The sequence below is a fragment of the Ammodytes marinus genome (assembly GCF_949987685.1).
Source record: "Ammodytes marinus genome assembly, chromosome: 9".
NCBI classification, from domain to species: domain Eukaryota; kingdom Metazoa; phylum Chordata; class Actinopteri; order Uranoscopiformes; family Ammodytidae; genus Ammodytes; species Ammodytes marinus.
In genome coordinates this window covers 10,341,838-10,360,441 of record NC_137213.1, presented here as the reverse complement: position 1 = coordinate 10,360,441, position 18,604 = coordinate 10,341,838, and the positions used below count along the sequence as shown (strand labels likewise).

Sequence of the window (18,604 nt, the reverse complement as noted above, 5' to 3'; positions counted from 1 at the left end):
ATTCAAATGCGCCCTCCAGCCTCTCATTTACAAAGCCTCCACCCATACTTAACAGCAATCTCCCCTCCTCTCTCTCTCTCCCCGGCATCTCTCTCTTTCTTTCTCTCTCTCCCTCCATCCATCCCTCCCTCCCTCTATCTCATTCTCCTCATCTGTTGTCTGCTGCCACCACTTTTGCTTCCTTCTGTGTCATTTATCCTCTCTGCCGACAAGCGCTCTCTCTTGTTTTTCACATTACCTTGAGAATGGCATGAGGAGGCACTGGGGATAATTCTGCTTCTGCTGAATGCTGCAACAAAACAAAACAAAAGATCTCCCTCTATCATAGCAGTTGTCTATACATCACTGATTCCAAAACCCCATCAACCCAAGTTCAGTCAGAGTATTTCAAACTTGTTTCTATAAGTACAGGTGAGTGTCAGTCATCTTCTTTTTTTTTTATTCAATTTAAGCTAAAAGTTAAGTGGCTCTTTCAAGTTGTAGCTATATGTGCAGTGAAGCATTGACTAAAATGCACTAACATCAGCATGTTCAGCAGGTAATGTTGAAACTAACTTGGTTGATTAGCAATAGAAAAAAAAAATAGTCTGGTGGGAATGTCATTAGTTTTGAAAATATTTAGTCATAAAACAGTGTTTTGACAATAAACATTTTGTCCTAGTGATGGCGCTAGATGAAAGGGTATCGACGCCATTGTGAACAAAATTAGAGAGCAAAAAAACTACAACAAAAAAGATGTTTTTTGCTCACATTCACCTACTAGGGAGGAAAAGATAGAGGAAAGACAAAATGATTGGAATTAATCCTCTAAGGAAAGTTTGTCAAAATGTGTGGCAATCCATTTTATACAAGAGGAAACTGGGCTAGAACAAAAGACTATCATCCTGTGACCACAATGGATATCCATACAAAATGCCATGTGACAGACCAAGATTTAAAGCAGCTAGCATAGCTAAAAATAACAATGAAATAAAGTGTTTTTAACAAGAGAGCTTCTTGCATGCTGAATATGAAGTAAAAACTGGATAAATCCATGCAAAGCTTCTCTAATGGTGTGCGAAGTTGATTTGATGACAATAAAAGAGAGTTAGAAATGAAAGCCTCGGCCTCAGAGAACTTTTCACAGTGGAGAGGGATCTTACAAACTCTGATCAAGAGGAATTGATGCTGGCTTTGATCATTCAGAGCGCTTGTTCTGTGTCACAGGATGAAAAAAAAGACTCTCCGCCTGCCATCTTACTGTAAAATGGCCACAATAACTCAAGCTGCTCTAATGCTTTCTTGCAGATTATAGTATGAATCATCAAGGAGGAGGATGGTCGTGGCTATGGGGAAATCAAGAGAAGTTAATTTTAGTTTTTATAACAGTAAATGAAAGCAGGCCTAGCCTCCCTGAATAACAGCTGCTTGTCTATCATTTGGGTGTATAGTTAATAAAGCCTTCCACAAATCCTCCTTTTCACTGAGGTAATACATTTCAGGCTGATATAAATTTCCATTTAACATTTCGGCAAATTTTCAGTAGGATGTTCTTGTTGAGATACATAAGCCACCGATTTGTCAATTCCCTTAAACAATTTTTCATGTAGTCCTGGCTCATCCGTCAGACAGACAGAGACCAAGTGCTCCAAGGGGCTTTATCCTGTCACTGTGGCATTCTGAGCACACACACACACACACACACACACACACACACACACACACACACACACACACACACACACACACACACACACACACACACACACACACACACACACACACACACACACACACACACACACACACACACACACACACACACCAGGGTTGAGATGATGCTAACTGTCAACAGAAGCAAGGAATTAGAAGCAGCAGGACACAAAGAAAATCCACTAATCCGCTTCTGCTTTTGCAATGGAAAATTGCAACAGAATCTTGAGAGAAAAACTGAAAATGAATACAGTGTCTTCAGTGAGGAGTAACCTATATGATTCTCCAAGTTGATGATAACAACATAAGAGCTTAGTTTAGGAATATGGCATTGTAGTTTTTTACAAGCAGATGACAGTGGCAGCTGATAATGACTTGATTTATTATCTCTGCTCAAACAAGAAGCTGCTGGATATATAACCATGTTGTTTCTTTTTGCCATAAAATTTGACAGTTTCCAATTTGACATATTCTGCAATGTGCACCTTAGTTGGGTTTTTCAGTTGTAGGTGTTTTGTACTATTAATCACTGTCCTAGAGCCGCTCCAGCTGCAGTCAAATGTAAAAAATAGTGTCAATGTATTACACCTGTGAAAAAACAAAGGATATTTATTCAACATAGATTGTTGTTTGAAAAATTATATTTTGTGTACAAGAATTTGTTTTGTTGTCATTGCTCTTTGAGTTTTCTTAACAGGATTATTACTGATAAAAAAGGGGAAAAGAATTGCAGGGAAACAAAGAATTAAGAATATATAAATACATTTGAATCCAAAAAATGTCACAGAAAAATGAGAACAGGTGGCTCAATGTACACTCCAACCTACACATCTCTTTTTGTCTTGTTTTAAATCAGGAATACTTTTTACACTTTGATTCAGATGAATGGACTTCACAATACATCTGCAGCCATCGCAATACAAAACATGTTTTTCTCCTTCATCAGTACCCACTGCATGTTTCTCTGGTGCTTGCTCTCCCTGCACATAAACACACCGACTGTTCAACCACCCACAATCAAAACGGATCTTTCATTAAACAACAGGATGTGTTATCTCCTCCTCCTCCTCCTCCTCAAAACATGCTCTGGCCTCTGAAAATCCTCAGCCTGGTCAGGAATGTGAAGTAGAGAAAAGTCAGGCTCACCAGCACATTTTTCAACGGGTACAACACAGGAGTGACATAACCAAACACAACAGTGAGAGCCACTCGGAGGACGAAGAAAGGAAGGTCTTGCAGGGCCACTCCGGCGGAAGACAACAACGGGTTGTGAGGAGTAATGACCATGCGGAGAGTGGACAGGAAGGCCAGGATGTAGACAGGGAACACCCAGGCTGAGTAGAAGACCGCCGGCTCTCCCCCTGCTCTCACCATCTCCACAGTGTCTAGCCAGAAGAGGAAAGTATCCACACACACCTCTGACCTCAGGTCCTTCCTCCACAGAAAGCCCAGAGGACCGGAGTAGGAGCGGGGCCGTGAGGATGAGGAGTACAGGTAGGCAGTGCTGGCAGCTATAGAGCGGCCGGATGATGGGCGGCTGGGTGATGTGTGGCTGGGTGATGTGCGGTCGGGTGTGCTGGTGGTGAGGCTCTGCCATCTGCCCGAGGTGCCTCCGTTCCTGGCCTCTGGATGGCCTTCGCTCTGACCTTCGCTCTGACCTTCTTGGCCTTCGTCAGCGTGCAGCTGGCCCGTTACCGTGGTCACCGGCTCCAGGTGGGTGAGGACGGGGCCCGGCATTTCAAGGTCAGGGTCCAGGCTGTCTGCTGCAAATGACAACACCAGCTGTTATACACTGTATATTATAAATATTATATGGTGTACTGTATATGCCTTTGGCCATTGTGGTATTTTGTCTTTTGTCAATTGATTCTGACCATCATCATTTATTCTACAGAGAGTTGTTTCTCCCTTTTAGTAAACCTTCCTTAAAGTCCATAACTAAAACTTTTTTTTATTTGTGAAATAATTTGTTTGATTTGTCTTCATATTACCTTGTTGCGTAAGCCGTGTCTGCTTGTTTTCTTTTTGGAAACAGGTTTGGTTTTACTTTGCTTTGTTAAAGAAGGTTTTAACACGAAAGGGCTTTACAAATAAATAAATGTAAATTTCAATTGGAATATGAATGGGGTGGATAAAACAATAGAAACGCAATACAGTTAAACAACACTATGGTCATGAAGTTGAATCAACACGAAAAAGCCTGTCTTTGATACGTTGGATCAAACAGAACAAACACTATCAAACATAAACACTAAGAATGCAGGATAATTAGACATGAACATCATTTATTCTTAAATTCTTTATAATGCTAATACAACTTCAAGACCTACACTTTCCGATGAGCCTGCAGGGGCGTATCCTCTCTATGACGTCCACACAGATGAGGGAGAAAAGCACCAAGGACACGGGCAGTTCAGTAAAATGGTCAAGCCTGTTTCCGCCGTCCACCTGCACCTACGGTACCACCAAAAAACATAAATGTGAATTCAATAGTGCATAGAACGGATGTGCCATTTAGAAATCATGAGAGATGAAGCAGGATGAAACCAAATCGAAACTCATCATTATGGCATTTGGCACGCGGACTGTGAAGGAGTAGCTCCTGCAATCCAAGTTTTATGAAGCCACATGTAGTTTATGAAGTTTTTATCACCCCATCATTACAGACATTAAGATGCTGCTGAATGCCCTTAACACAAGATTAGGAAATATAAGATGTATGAATATGTCTGACAAGTCTTATGTTCATATTTATGCTTAGTTGTCTGGGAATATAATAGTTGAGGACACAGTGTCAGGTTTGTGTATAAATTCCAGTCTGTTTTTTTTTTTACAGCGGAGGATGGTATTAAAGAGTCGGTTAATGGCCAACCTGTTATGTTCACTGTGGGTTACTGAACAGCCCAGATATAGAGTACAGTCTCGTGACGGTGGACACACATTCCTCTGTCTTTTTCTTGTACTTGCCAAAAGTCCTTTCTTAGTACAGACAGAAAGAAAATATTTGAATGCAGCCTCACGAAGCAAACTGTCAAGAGGCTGAGCAGAATCGGTGACAAGCAATCTTTTTTCTTCCTCTGTGGTGCAATGTGCCATGGCGGCCATCACTCAGTGGATAATTATAGTGCTCCAAAACCCATTGTCTTACACGAGGGGATCATGGAACGAGCTTGTGCCACAAATGGACTGTTTACAACAAATATGCCTCTTCAAGGACCCCGTCAGAGCATGACAGAACAAAACATCAACATGTGCCCCCCGTGGCGGAAAGAGCTATCAGTCTTTGATGACATTACCTTGGAGCTGGCTATTAAAATAGCAAAGCATGGTAGTGTACACAGGATGAGATACGCCAGCGCTGTCGGTCTCCTGAAAAACAAAAGAGGTCGTTTTAGTTCATATTTGAATTACGATCATCCCTGTATGATGAATAATAATAGCTCCTTTTTTTTAAATCCAATTCATAAAGTATGAACTACATTTTGGCATTTAATGTTCTGACTTACAGTGGACAAGAGTGGTTACATATGTTTACTCAAGTGCTGTGCTTTAGCAGTTTCTTTTTTATGCTACTTAGTGCTATTCAACTACATTTCAGGAGCAAATATTACACTTTTTACTCATCCTATGTCATGTATAGGTGGCAGTGGCTTTGAAGATTAAAGTTACAATTCTGTGATAATGAAAAAGGCCAGTACAAAAGTAGCACAACAGTAGTCATAAAATCAGTAGACTGGCTCAGTGATAAGTCAGTAATAAAGTGACATCTGCTAAAGACGAAGTAAAGTCATCACAGCAAAATCCTAGCAAGATCGTATCTACGATCGAGCAAGGGTGCATTTCATTGCTTATGAAATTTTAAAAAATCATTTCTGAAGTGTAAGTTTAGTTATTTATTCTCTCAAAGGTACATCACTTTAAGATTAAACATACAAAATATAAGCTATTGTTAAAGATTAAAATACAAACAAGCTATTAAGCAGTTAAAATTAGCTCCACAATAAATAGGCTACATTACATTTTTACTTTCTTTACAATACTGCAATCAGTGCTTTTATTTTGTCAAGGCGGTTTTTATTTAGAAAGGCCAAAGTCCCAACTTTGCCTCAAAGGGGTTTGTGTTCAAGTCATTTTGACTTTGTTCTCTTATCTGTGTCATCTCCAAATTTGTTTTTGGAAGATGCTATCTGGCCCAATGACATTAACTAAACGTAACCTCTTCCCAGCAGCTATACGCCTACTCACCACTGTACAATCTCCGAGATGAACCTGCGCTTCTTTAGGATCAGATACTTGAGAGGGACCCACACCAGCAGGGTCACGGAGGTCAGGTAGGCGATAGAGAGGGCCACCACCAGCCAGTAGGCCGTTCGATCGAATCCCTTCATGTCACGTATCAGCCCGGCAAACCTCTCCATGGTAACAATGACGGGTACGATGAGGGCCGCAAACTGCAGCACCTCGTACAGGATGAACTTGACCGTCTTCCCCGAGGGCATTGTCCCAGAACACACAAACTCACGCTGCTGCTGGTCTGAAGATAGAGCGAGAGACTTTGACAATCATCTCCCACCAAATGAGCCAGTGGAGCCGTTGGACTCTGCACACTGACACTGCTTACACTGCACTGGGAGGCTGTATATTATTTTATTGCTGAGGTAATGTGGTGGTCATGCTCACCTTTTTTATGGGTCCACAAAGGAATTCCCATCATTTCAAGGAGAAAAAGTGACACTATAAGTTAAAGTTCTGGATAAGGTACTTGACAACCTCAAGAACCATGTCTGGTTTAATGGTGGTTTTAATCTTTCTTTTGACAATAATCAAATACAAACTTTATGTAGAATTGCCACAAAATGAAAAATATTATTTAATGTAATTCCAAATAATTCCCTAACACAATTACATTGACATGTTCTTGGGCTGTTAAGTTTTTTCCTTTCTATTGTGGGTCACTTGACAATTAAATGTCTTCAATCGAGCCTTGTTAGGTCTCATACACGTTGATCTCCATCTAGTGGCAAGGCAGAGCACAATTTGTAAAGCTCCCCAATACTTTTCTTTACTAACATTACATTTAACTTAACTATCAACAATAAGTTAAAGTTTTAGGGGGTAAAACGACTTACTACCCTTAGTTGCTTGATTATTAAGTATACCTCATTAAAACCAATACAACCTAATACAACAGTCCTGTAATAAATCCAACCTTTATGAAGATCGTAACTATCTGTTTTTTGTTAAAACATTTTTTAGTGCTGCGGTGACCCAATTGTATGGTCCTTTTGAATGCTGCAGTTTGTGGTGCTGTTGAATTTAAATTACATTTTACTGCATTACGCATTATAAATGAAGGTGGGATACATATTCCAGAACATTTAGGAGATTGTACATCAACTGGCAACTGAACTGAGTGTAAATAAAGGGAGGACCCTGTCATCTTGTTTCGACTCTAATATTGTCTAAATTGGTGCACATTACATTTTTCCAACTGAGCCTTGCCTGCTTCAAACCAAAATTGTGAGGAAAAAAAAATCCAGAAATCTCTATGGAAATAACCAAGGCTGTTCCAACTTCAATCGAAAAATAAGCGTGTTCAATTAGGACTCCATCGCTCATAAAGGAGTGATTGAAAAAAAGGGCCTTTATATCTCCTCTCATCTGTGAAACTCTTTGAAGGTTACATTTTCTCAGCAAAGTGTACAAGTGCTCTACAAAGTGTTCTAAAAATAAGAGAACAAAGTCATTTTTATTATTCTGTACATTTGGCCTGGTTTTTTATTGTGAATACCAATTAATAAGTAATGGTTAAAATAATACATACAAACAGCAGGGTACACGTTTAGACAGATCCTTTACAATAATGATTAAAGCCTAAAAACAGGCAGCATCTCTGAATCCTGTGTAAATAGTTACATTGGGGATGCAGTCGAACACTGGGGTGCAACAAGACGTTACATTTTGGATGATGTGTGGTGATTTACCTGGCTTTTTGTGCCAGAATAGCTGCCAGACTTTATATATTTGATATTTTCTGCCTTCCTTAGTATTTAGTTGAAGGCAGAAAAAAAGAGGATCTTTCGTTTTAGAATCAGATTGGTTTGAATCAGTTTTTGTTTTATATTTAAAGTGGCAAGGTGTTGGCTATGAGTACATTTGAAACATAGTATGAATGACTGAAATTGACAGTCAGAATAACACACCAATTTGACCTGCAAAATCTTGTTCAACGTATTCATAATTCCTTCATGTATTTTCATTTAATATTATACAACATATAAATATGTTTCGCGTTTCATTAGCTTCCTGCAATCCAGTCAGTGTGTGTAAACAACCCTTTCCCAAAGACTGAATATGTAGTAGTATTTACTAATTATAGTTTTAGAAGTGTCACTATAACCGATAGCTTAGGGAGACCTTTGGGGGAAAGGTGTTTACAAATGCTGACTGTACTTACCAGAACTTCATTTCAAATCTGCTACAGGTAGAATTGGTTTTAGTGTTAGAGAACTCTGACATAGGACATGTTGGAAATGTAAATAGGGGGGAGGTTCGATCAGTCCGTTTTTTCACATTACCTTTAGACCCTACAGTACAATAAGCATGTATCAAACACAGAGACAAATGCCCATGTGGGAGATTTAAATATACAACTAAGTTAGGCAGAATATCACATATTCAACTTTTTCTCTGAAATACTTACATCCTGCACTGCGTCTCAATCACCATTTAAAATAGCATAACAATAATCAAAACATAAATTAAAAATGCACTAGAAAAAAACATAGTATTTTTTTTCTCCAAACACTGACTAAAGAGAATGCTTTAAAGACACTGGGGGCGGTTCAGAGAGTTTGCCCCTTAGTAGCCAAGTCTGTGGTACGAGTCTGTTAGCACAGCTCCTGATCCTTGGTTCTCATAAAAGGGAAACTCTGCAGTCTGTACTAAGGGGTTATTAATGATAAAAAAAAATGTTTTTGATTCTTCTGGCATGTGAGCATTCTTTCACTTTGTTCTCTTTGGCTTTCACACCTTTTGATTCAACATCACAACTGCAGAGTTCCCCTTTAAGAAACTTTCCGGAGCTGTGCTAACATACAGCTCCACCAATGAGGTCATCGTGTGGCTTCACTACTAGTTCATGAACAGTATATACAAGAGTCATGTGCATGCTTGAATTCCTCTGGTTTCTTTTCCCCTCTGACAAAAAAAAACAAACAAAAACAAAGTGGCTTCAGTTTTCAGTACTTCTAAAACTTGACAACATATACAGAATGAAATAGCCTAACGTTTTCAGCACTGGCTAAAAGTCCTTTTTCTGATAATACAAAACAGAGGGTTAAATTTAGTCGATGCCCCCCTTTTGTATGAAATGATTAGCACTGTAGTTGTGGGTGAAAAGGCTGTGGCAAAACTATAGTGTTAGTGTGTGAGTGAAGGTAGTTTATCAGCTGAGGATGTGTGTACCAACTGGTGCAGCTGTGTTTGTGTGCGACTGGCCACTGCTGTACATCTGCCTGCAGTGTGTTTGAGTGTCGTGTGTGTGTGTAGCTCCAGTGTGCATGTTGAGGTGCAGTGTGATGGAATGCCCGTGTGTATTAAACACATCAATCTTTTTTTCCAAAGCAATCGTATGCTTCATTTAACAGGTCTGTCATTTCTGAATAATTTCCTAGGATATTTTTAGAATTATAGAATCAGATATTTGTTATAGATAAAATCCAGTAAAAGATCAGTTCAATTCATTTCAAATTAATAATTTCTAATGTAACCAAAAATGTACCTACTCAGCCAAACATCCAAAAATATATACACAATAATACATGACTAAGAAAGGAAAATTTACTTTGTTTTAAATAGCTGTTCTTTAAAAGGATATTTCTCTGCTCATGCATTCACTTAAAGCTTGACTAAGAGAACTTCAACTTATAACGAATGATGTAGTTATCTCCTAGAAAATTATTTGAAAACGACAGACCTATACGAGCATTACCAAAATGAAATCATAAATAGGAAGCTAAATGACAATGGACAATGAATGTATTGCTATCGGACCGAGATATGGAGGCGATCGGGCCTGAACGTGGACCGAAAGTTAAATAAGTGCAACAGAAGCTCAAAGTGCAACTGAAGGCTCCTTCATGTCTTCACATCTAAATCATGTAAAGCCATGCAGAAGAAGCGTGAAATACAGAGACATTAATAATTAAATACAGCCCTAAAAAGAACGCAGTGTCTTTTTTCGGTGCGGATTGGGGGTGAGCTCTTAAAATCAAACCCTCATGATTTCTTCTAACCCTGGAGTGAGACATGTAAACTGGATATTTATTAAGATTTAAGAGCGACAAGTGTCGAGGCTTGTCTACACTATCTGATTTCTTCCTTCTGTCTGGTGTTCCACGATAAAACAAATCATAAAACGTATAATAAAATAAATGATCTACGACCAGAATTTGATCAGGTCTGGTGCGAGTATGTGTGTGCGTGAGGATAACATTGAGCTTTGGGGACCCTATAGCAAGGCCTTTTCTGAGTAGGGGGCCTGTGAGGGGTCTGAAGAAGGTGCTATGCTGGGGCCAGAGGGGGCGCTGTAGTTGGGCGTCATGCCAGCGTGGGTTGTGCCCTGGTTCTGGTAGGACTGCATGTCTGCTGGGGCAGCTGCAGAGTAGACTGGCGGCTGGCCCATGTACATATGAACGTCACTACGGAGAAGAGCGAAGTCACATTAATTACAACACCACATAGTAGGTGGAAATCAAACTCTAATAAAAGCCAAATATTGTCTCAATTAATAGCCCCTAGCAGCAACATCACATAATGGCAAGATAACACTGAGAGGAATAGTACTTTCAGTCACAGATTTGAATTGAATTGAATACATTTATTTAAGACATATAAAAAAAATTAAAAAAAATTAAAAGCACGAAAACAACAGTTTTGAGCGCTGTTAGGTTATCGGCAGTAAAACTCACCTCTTACTTTAAATGTTAAAATGTATAAAAGAGATTATGCCATTTGAGCTGCTAGGAGTCTCCTAATGTTGAACGTCTGTAAGAAGTGTCGTAACAGCATTCCTAACTAGTGAATGTATAAATAGAATTTTTGTTGGTGTAAAGATAAACTACAGCTGTAAATTTAGATTGTATTGCAGACAGCATGGTTAATATTGAAAAAGCTTTGAACTTGCATAAACAGTAAAACAACTGGAGCAGATCATAAAACAAGCATCTTAATACACATACTTACACAACAGGAGCTATAAGGCTGCAAGTTAAGTCCTGGCTCCATCTGCTCTTTGAATAACTAAATGCCACAGCCACTATTTTAAAATGTACAGTAACCAAGATGTGTAAAGTTAAAAAGCGATAATTACACCCTAGAAGAGGATGTTAAGTTTTCAAACGAGCAAGGAAGTAAATGAGGGGGTGATATTTTGGCAGTATGATGTGGTTTTAGAATGGCTACATTTTTTAGTTTTCTAGTAAACCAGAAAAACCATGCCAGTGGGAAAACTCTTGTGAAACTGACCTTGGAGCAGGCTGACCGGGTATGTGGGTTCCAGGTGGAAGCTGCTCCATGGGAACAGTGTAACCCTGCACCGCAGTCCCACTCATGGCATAAGACCCTGATGGAGGCTGACCAGGGTACACCTGTGATCACAAACATGCAAAGAGCATATACTGACAGTGAATGGTTGAGTAAGTATGCGGAAAGTTCAACCAAATAATATTGAAATCAAACACCTCATAGTACAAGTCCAAGCAAAAGGCTGGTGTTTCTCTTACAACAGCATGCTACATTTTCTCATATGGAGTAAAATCCATTTGTCTCTCTACAACATAGAGCCTCTTATTTCTCCTGAAGATTATGTTCATAGAATGTTAAATTCAAACTCTTTGATAAAAAGGACAGTTTCTCCCAAAATGTAACTTATTATACTTCTTTTCTAAGGTTCATTTGATGAATTAATTACATCCAAATACTTTTGGTATGATTTATGAGGTTTGGAGATATCAACAATGTGTACCTCTGGATCATTCAAAGACGCTTTTATGAACAGTTGCAAAGGTGCTAAAAAAAATATCTAATAGAAAATAAAGTTGTGTTTTACTTTTGAGTGAACAGCACCTTTTAGGCTTAGTGTGCCTTATTCCATTTTGTAGTTTTGACTTTTATGCTTGTAAAAATACTTTACCTTTTTTTTTTTTTACTGTGATGGGCATCAGAGCCTGGTTGAAATATTTGACAAGGTGACTGCTATACCTGTTGTGCACCGTTGGCAGGCTGCTGCATGTAGTACTGCTGGCTCTGCAGCTTGGCGTACATGGCGTAGACTGGATCTTCATTCATTAGCTTGGCATACAGAGACAGAGCTTCCATCACCTTCACGTTCAGGTCTGACAGCTCCGAGTGCTTACTGGAAAGACAGACACAAGGAGAGTTAGAATAGTTTTAACCATTAAAGGAAAGCTTGAATTAGACAGTATCACACACTTGTTTGAACCCTGCCATTTGTATCTTTTAATTCTATACTTGTATTGAGATTTGAACATGTCTCGTCAGCACAATGTACCTGTCTATATCCTCCAACTTTTGGTCAATGAGGGGTCCCATTTGATTGCAGGCACCTGATGAAAACCACAACAAATAGTTATTTATTCCACCCACTGTTTACAATAAATGACAAAAAAAAAACGTACCAGATAATCTTCTTTATACAGACATGGACATTTGTCTTACTCACATTTATATATTGCAACACTAAGTTCAGGTTACCTTCTAGCTGCAGTAATTCAACGCTGTCTGACTGGTTGTCTGTGGGATCTGCACTCTGGATCATCTGAAGTAACTGGTCCATTTTGTCCTGAAACATTTCATCAAAGTTTCTGTGATGACACTTTCAAGATTAATGTGATGGATTCATTTTTCAATCCAAATTAGAAAGAAACACCTTCTTTTTTTTTTTACTTTGTTGTGTCTCGTTTTGTCAGGTGGTGACAATTTTTAAAACGGAAGATTCTTTTTTGTAACAAAACTTAATTTTTATTGATTCAAGAGCGAGACTCACCTCATCTAAATACACAGGCTCCTGTTCGGCCTCTATGGTCTCCACCTGGATGTCCTCACTGAACTGCACTGTCTTCTTCTCCGTCTTCACTGTAGATTTCAGCACATGAGGAAGCAGCAAAACAATGTAACAGAAGCAATCTGGAGCGGTCAGGTTGTTAACAGTAATCGTCTGATACTCGCACAAAATATTGGTTCGGATATCCTACCAAAATAAAACTCACAATCTGATAAAAGGTATTCAAAAAAATCCCTCTCAGGTGTCACTTTTATATATTCATAGTTGTATACATCCTGCTGTAACAAGAGGTAGCAACAGATTATGACAACAGTCATAATGGTTGCTGAGTGGAGGTGTTTTACACTGATGGAGGAAAATAGCAAGAGTGCTGAGAGGAATGACACTTGCAAAAGCATCATGCAAAAGAACCCGACAAAGCTTTACAAGCAGCAAGCAATGAAAAGCATAACTTGGTACAGATACTTGGTTGTAATCAAGAAGTGCGGGAAAACTCTTATCACACGGCCACAAAAATGAAAATGAAGTAATCTATTTTGCTCCAAGGTGGAGCCAGCGATTCTGGAGAACGCTTGTTTTCAAAATCACTTCCTCACTCAAACTCATTGGATATCTCCTTAAGATCCGCTTCCTGAACAAAACAAAACTGGTGTCAATACACACTATAAACTGCTAACAAAGAGTCTCACGGTAGCTAGCAACATGCCTGTTTACAGAGCCTAGTATTAACATTGCAATCAGAGCGTTTCTCTTATGACTTCCCAGAAGTACAGGAAGTGTTTAAAAAAAATATGTTTTACTGCATGTGGTAAGGCGCTGATCACTTTCTGTGCATACCACCAATGTCTTGATTGTACTGTGTTTTTTTGTGACGTTTGACCGGCCATGTGCAAGTGATGAGGGATTTTCCACTCTAGGATCAATAATAGAATATTGCTAATGGACTAAATGGGCTATCAAAGAACAAGACGTCACATAAGTAGATATAATGTGCGTTTTGCGTGTGTGTACTCACTCATCTCCGGCTCTGCAGTGAGGTCAGCTGTGACGAAGTTAGACGGGAACAACCCAATTCCCTGGTATGTTTCCCCTTTCCACCAGTTGGGGTCACTGAAATAGAAACAAGAAGAAATAATAAGAAACATTTTTATATATTTATTTTAGTGATACACAGTTTTTCACCAAATTGCCACAGAATCCAAAGATGTGATGAATTGATACTCGAGGTTTACCTTCAGTTGAGCTGGTAGATTAAGTGCTATGCTAAAGAGTATTCAATAGGGGGAGATGCTCAACAAGAAATTGTCATCAGACTGCCTAACTGACCTCAATCTTTTCAGTTATTTGAGAAATTATTCTATACCTGTATTTACCTGCATAGTGTGTGCGAGTGTGTGTGTGTGTGTGTGTGTATGATTGTTCACCTATCGTCGAGGATAGTGATGATTTCTCCTGACTTGAAGGTGAGCTCGTTGTCCTCTGCGGCCTCAAAGTCATAGATGGCGCGGACCTTTCTGCCGTCTGACTTGTTTGAGTTGAGCAGGCTGGTGCTCGGGTAAAGGCTCGACAGCGAGGTCTGCGGACGCTGCTCCTTCAGTGACAGTTCGATAGCTGCACACCAAAGATACACATCAGTTAAAGGATTTGCTTGCCCTTGACAATCTTATTCCGGTAATTTCGGTGATTGTTGCGATGCAAACAAGGGATTTAGGTTGTTTGTGTGCATGGTATTAAGTATAATGCCTCCTTACCTTTGGCCAAGTCTTCTTCTTCCTTTTTGTTTGACGAGGTGGAGGGATCCTTTGCCACTAAAGCAGGACTTGCTTTTGCTTGATCAGCAGCCTGCGATAAAATCATATTTGCATGTTTGGATGTATCAGCAACTAGAAAAATCAATGGGATGAGTGTGGGTTTTAACATTTAAGCAAATCAACTTCCGCCTATATCAACAAAATTGATATAGGCATTTAACCGGGGAAGCATAGGAGGGGTACGACGCGTAACATTGTCCAGAATCAAAAGACTATGGGTCTTAACCACCTGAATACAGAAATCTTCAATAGCAATTCAAAATGTAGCTTTTACCGTGAGAATGTTAAAGCTTAAAATCGCCAATATACTCCACACCTACCTGGGACCCCACAGCTGGGAAAGTGACTCCTTGCTCACGTAGATTCTTGATCATAGCCGAGATCAGACTGAGTTGAGGATCGTTGCGGAAGTCCTCTGCCCACTCCACCATCAGGGCTTTCAGCTTCTCACACACTTTGGGGTGGCCCTGGGAACGGTCGCAAAGAGGCGCATCATGAGAACAAGGAGCTGGATGTAGAGTGGCTTCATTTCAAGTACTAATGAAACAAATAATGGGACTTGTATAGATAACACACCCAAATTAAAAATGACATCATCACATACCTTGTTTAAGACGTTGCTGACCTCACTGGCAAACTCTCTGGAGCACACCTCCAAGTGGAATATCTTCCCACAGTTTGAGACACAAGCACCTAAGAACTGCAAGGACATTGGTGTAAACAATTCATCAGAATTGTTTACACCATATTGAATCCATAGCAACATGTGCCAAACATGTAGCACATATTTAGAGATGGCCTATGATAGAATAAAGTCAGTTGCTCCACTAGCTCATATCTCATTTTAAGGCAGATGACAGTGAGGCTACAGGAACCGAAAAATCACACTTCTAACAAAAAACATGGTTGTTTGTTGTCTGCTTACAGTCAGTGCCTGCATGGCCACATGGGGATCCTTGTGGTTTACTCTTCTCATTATAGAGCGGAGACATTCTTTAGGCCTGCAACAAAATGGGGAGTTTGTAAAGATAAACTGCTTGAAAAGGACCTAAGTATGTCACTATAGATGTTTTCTGAACACTATGGTTTCAATATTTATCTTACAAGTTATCCTTGCACACTTGGTGACCTTTAGGTTGTGTCAGCTTTAGTGCAAAGACAGTTAACTTACCCCGTGCGGGACTGCCCTATCTTATCACATATGTCCAGAATGAGGCCCCAGTCCTCAGCTGTGTTCATCTCACTGGTTGCTTTCTCTGCAGGAGGAAGCACAACAACCATCATAAGCAGGAAAGTTAAAGATTGAAGGACATATTCTACTTAGAGACAGAAAGGAGTCTGAAGCTGTGTGGGTGTGTGAGATCTCCTCTGATCTTTTGTTAATCAGACACAGACAAAATAACAGAACAAACAATACAACAGTCTTGCATTAAATAGTAATCTAATGAAGCTCATGATGTTTGGCTTAAAGTTGATTTGAAGGAGTAAGTGGCATATTTCCCTAATAGCAAAAGTTAGCGACTTTCATACAGTGATGGTGACATAAGCTATGGACAGGAACCCTGCAATGGCAAGGAGCAGCTCTCACCATGACTTCATGAGTCTTCTTCTCTTGCCAAATTTTACAATGTCTGACACTAGCCCAGACATAGGTCAAGCAGTAAATATAATACTGTACATATCCTCTGTGTACTTGACTTGTCATGCCTAAGTTACCTTATGTTTCCATAAACATTCTCTAATAAAAGCGGTCAATGTAAAACTTCTTACAAAACTGACTGACACATACAGCTAGACAACCATATGACTAATGAGTTCGGTTTCATTTGTAACACCGATATATAAATCAATCAATCAATCAATATCCTTTATTTAACCAGGTAAAATTCATTGAGATTAAAATCTCTTTTTCAAGAATGACCTGGCCAAGAAGGCAGCACCATTCGTCGAGGAATCAATTTTGACACTTTTTATACTGTTGTAGGGCATTCCTTTAATATCTCTTGGTGCATGAGAATATTAATGCAAACCTGATTAACACCCAGTCTATTCCTTCATTAACAGATTCTCAAATATTTTACTTTTTTTTTTAATTATATTATGATTCATTTAGTCGGTAATAAATTGCAAAATAGAGAATTATGTATGTATTATGTATAGCCTTAACCGCAATTTACAAGTAAATGATCACCATCACTGCCATGGAGATAGTGTCATAGTCATAGTGTTATATTATACTATCATGCTAACTAAGTGGTTAACCACTCGATACAGAACAAGAGAGACCGAAAAAGGAAACATAATTGCCACTTTATGGTTTCAAACACAACCACATCCTCTTTCACCAAACGCAGTCAAATATATGTCATTAACATAATTTTGGTTAAGTCAATATCCGATGGGATAGGTACCTACGGTATATATTCATCAATTCTGCTGCATTCTTTTAAAATACCAACCAGACTCAGTTTTACAATGACCCAATTGAAAGAAGAACCGTGAATTACTTATTGATAGGGACACACGATGGGAGACAGTAAGGCAATGGTGAGGCAGACGGCTAACAAGCTACTTCAGTAATCTGATGATAACGTCTTTCAACAAATACCTCAACCAAAAATACAACAACTGTACCCTTAGCACCTATGACTTGAAAAGTATTACGTTAATCCAATAAATGGCGAGCTCCATGGACGTTTGTTAACGCCACAATTAAAGATAATGGTAGATGCTAGCTGTGCTCTGTGGCTAACTGAGCGAATCACAACAAACAAAGACATTTACAAATATCTAACATAAACTACATCTCGTCAGATTATATAGCATGACTGACGTAAGTACTCTAAACAAGACATGTAACATTACTAATATAGCTCTGGGGTATAGCATTCAGACTATAAACACAAACAAAGCTGAGTGATAAATGCTATTATTGCTAGCTTACAGTTGTGATTACTCACCAACATCTTGGTCAAACGGGTTGGTCGTAAAGAGAGGCATCGCTGGAGCACAGATTTAACCTTCCCCCTGTTGTATTCTTTCCCTCTTTCCTTTATGTCACGCAATAAAAACGCATATTAATGCCAAACTTCACTGCTGTCAATTTCTGATTTTTCTCTTTTCTACACAGTCACTCCTTTGCCAGACGGCAACAAGCGGGGCATTCTGGGTAATCGAATCCGTCAGTCGCGTGTAAAAATAAAACTGTTGTCATATTATTATGATTCAACATGCGCAGCTTCTCAGCTGTTCACGCGGCTGCCTTCAATGTACACACACCAGACAACATAAACTATTAGCGACACATTACACGTAAAGAAATAATATGTCATCGTCAGGTGATGGTAATCATGTGACGATGTCTCATCGCGTTGACCACACAACTGTCCGGTCTGGTCCGGTCCAGCTCGGTCTGGATCCGGTAGGGTTTATAGGCTACACCTGGAGTTTTTAACCTAAAAAAGACATGGCCTAGGGAGGCCACACACATGTATGTGTGTGTGTGTGTATATATATATATATATATATATATATATATAATGTATCTTGTATTTACATCTGTTTTACTACAACTTTACTATATCAATGAATTATATAGATGCACATGTGTCTGTATCTTAACTATTAATAGAGGAATCAAGCTTTTCATTACACCATAACTCCTAAATGGCTACATACCATTTTCCTACAGTAAATTTGTCTTAGACTTTAACTTTGAGAGTGGCAGATTGACTGTTATACAATAGGTCATAACTGTGCCCTTAAGAAGAAGGAATGATTAAAACACACAGCATATAGTTAAGTACCTGAGGCACCATTGCCGACTGTAATCCGCCATGTCTGAAAGATTAAAAAGCTAAAATGGTAAAAAGATTATCGTAGGGCAGACCCAAAGTTTATTTTTAGACTTATTTTGATTCAACCTTCTGTTTAAGCTCTTAAATCTGATGTTTGGGTGTCTGATCAGTATTGAGATAGATAAAATTAAAAGCTGCAAATTAAATTAAAGTTTAGT

The 18,604-nt window shown here is 39.1% G+C and overlaps 2 protein-coding genes across 2 annotated transcripts; both read right to left on the bottom strand.

Annotated features, from left to right (window-relative positions):
* Window positions 1-2,766: 2,766 nt before the first annotated feature.
* Window positions 2,767-6,191, bottom strand: tmem236 (transmembrane protein 236; the record flags this gene model as incomplete). Its single annotated transcript, XM_080033885.1, has 4 exons — window positions 2,767-3,455; window positions 4,023-4,146; window positions 4,989-5,061; window positions 5,938-6,191. The coding sequence occupies 4 exons, from the start codon at window positions 6,189-6,191 to the stop codon at window positions 2,767-2,769; spliced, it is 1,140 nt and encodes a 379-aa protein (XP_079890011.1).
* Window positions 6,192-7,471: 1,280 nt separating this feature from the next.
* stam (signal transducing adaptor molecule (SH3 domain and ITAM motif) 1) lies at window positions 7,472-17,707 on the bottom strand. The gene is made up of 14 exons (XM_080033863.1): window positions 17,550-17,707; window positions 15,761-15,845; window positions 15,515-15,590; window positions 15,194-15,289; window positions 14,910-15,056; window positions 14,530-14,620; window positions 14,203-14,389; window positions 13,794-13,888; window positions 12,761-12,849; window positions 12,469-12,556; window positions 12,266-12,320; window positions 11,956-12,109; window positions 11,221-11,342; window positions 7,472-10,394 (listed from the first exon to the last, which is right to left on the bottom strand). The coding sequence occupies exons 1-14, from the start codon at window positions 17,587-17,589 to the stop codon at window positions 10,205-10,207; spliced, it is 1,515 nt and encodes a 504-aa protein (XP_079889989.1). The 5' UTR covers window positions 17,590-17,707; the 3' UTR covers window positions 7,472-10,204.
* Between the last annotated feature and the right edge of the window lie 897 nt (window positions 17,708-18,604).

Excerpts from the sequence above, each read along its gene's own strand:
- stam (XM_080033863.1), bottom strand. The coding sequence starts at position 17,589 with ATGCCTCTCTTTACGACCAACCCGTTTGACCAAGATGTTG. Across the intron at positions 15,591-15,760 it reads ATAGGGCAGTCCCGCACGGG|GCCTAAAGAATGTCTCCGCT; the intron begins GTAAGTTAACTG and ends ATTTTGTTGCAG. Across the intron at positions 11,343-11,955 it reads CTGCCAACGGTGCACAACAG|GTGTACCCTGGTCAGCCTCC; the intron begins GTATAGCAGTCA and ends TTGTGATCACAG.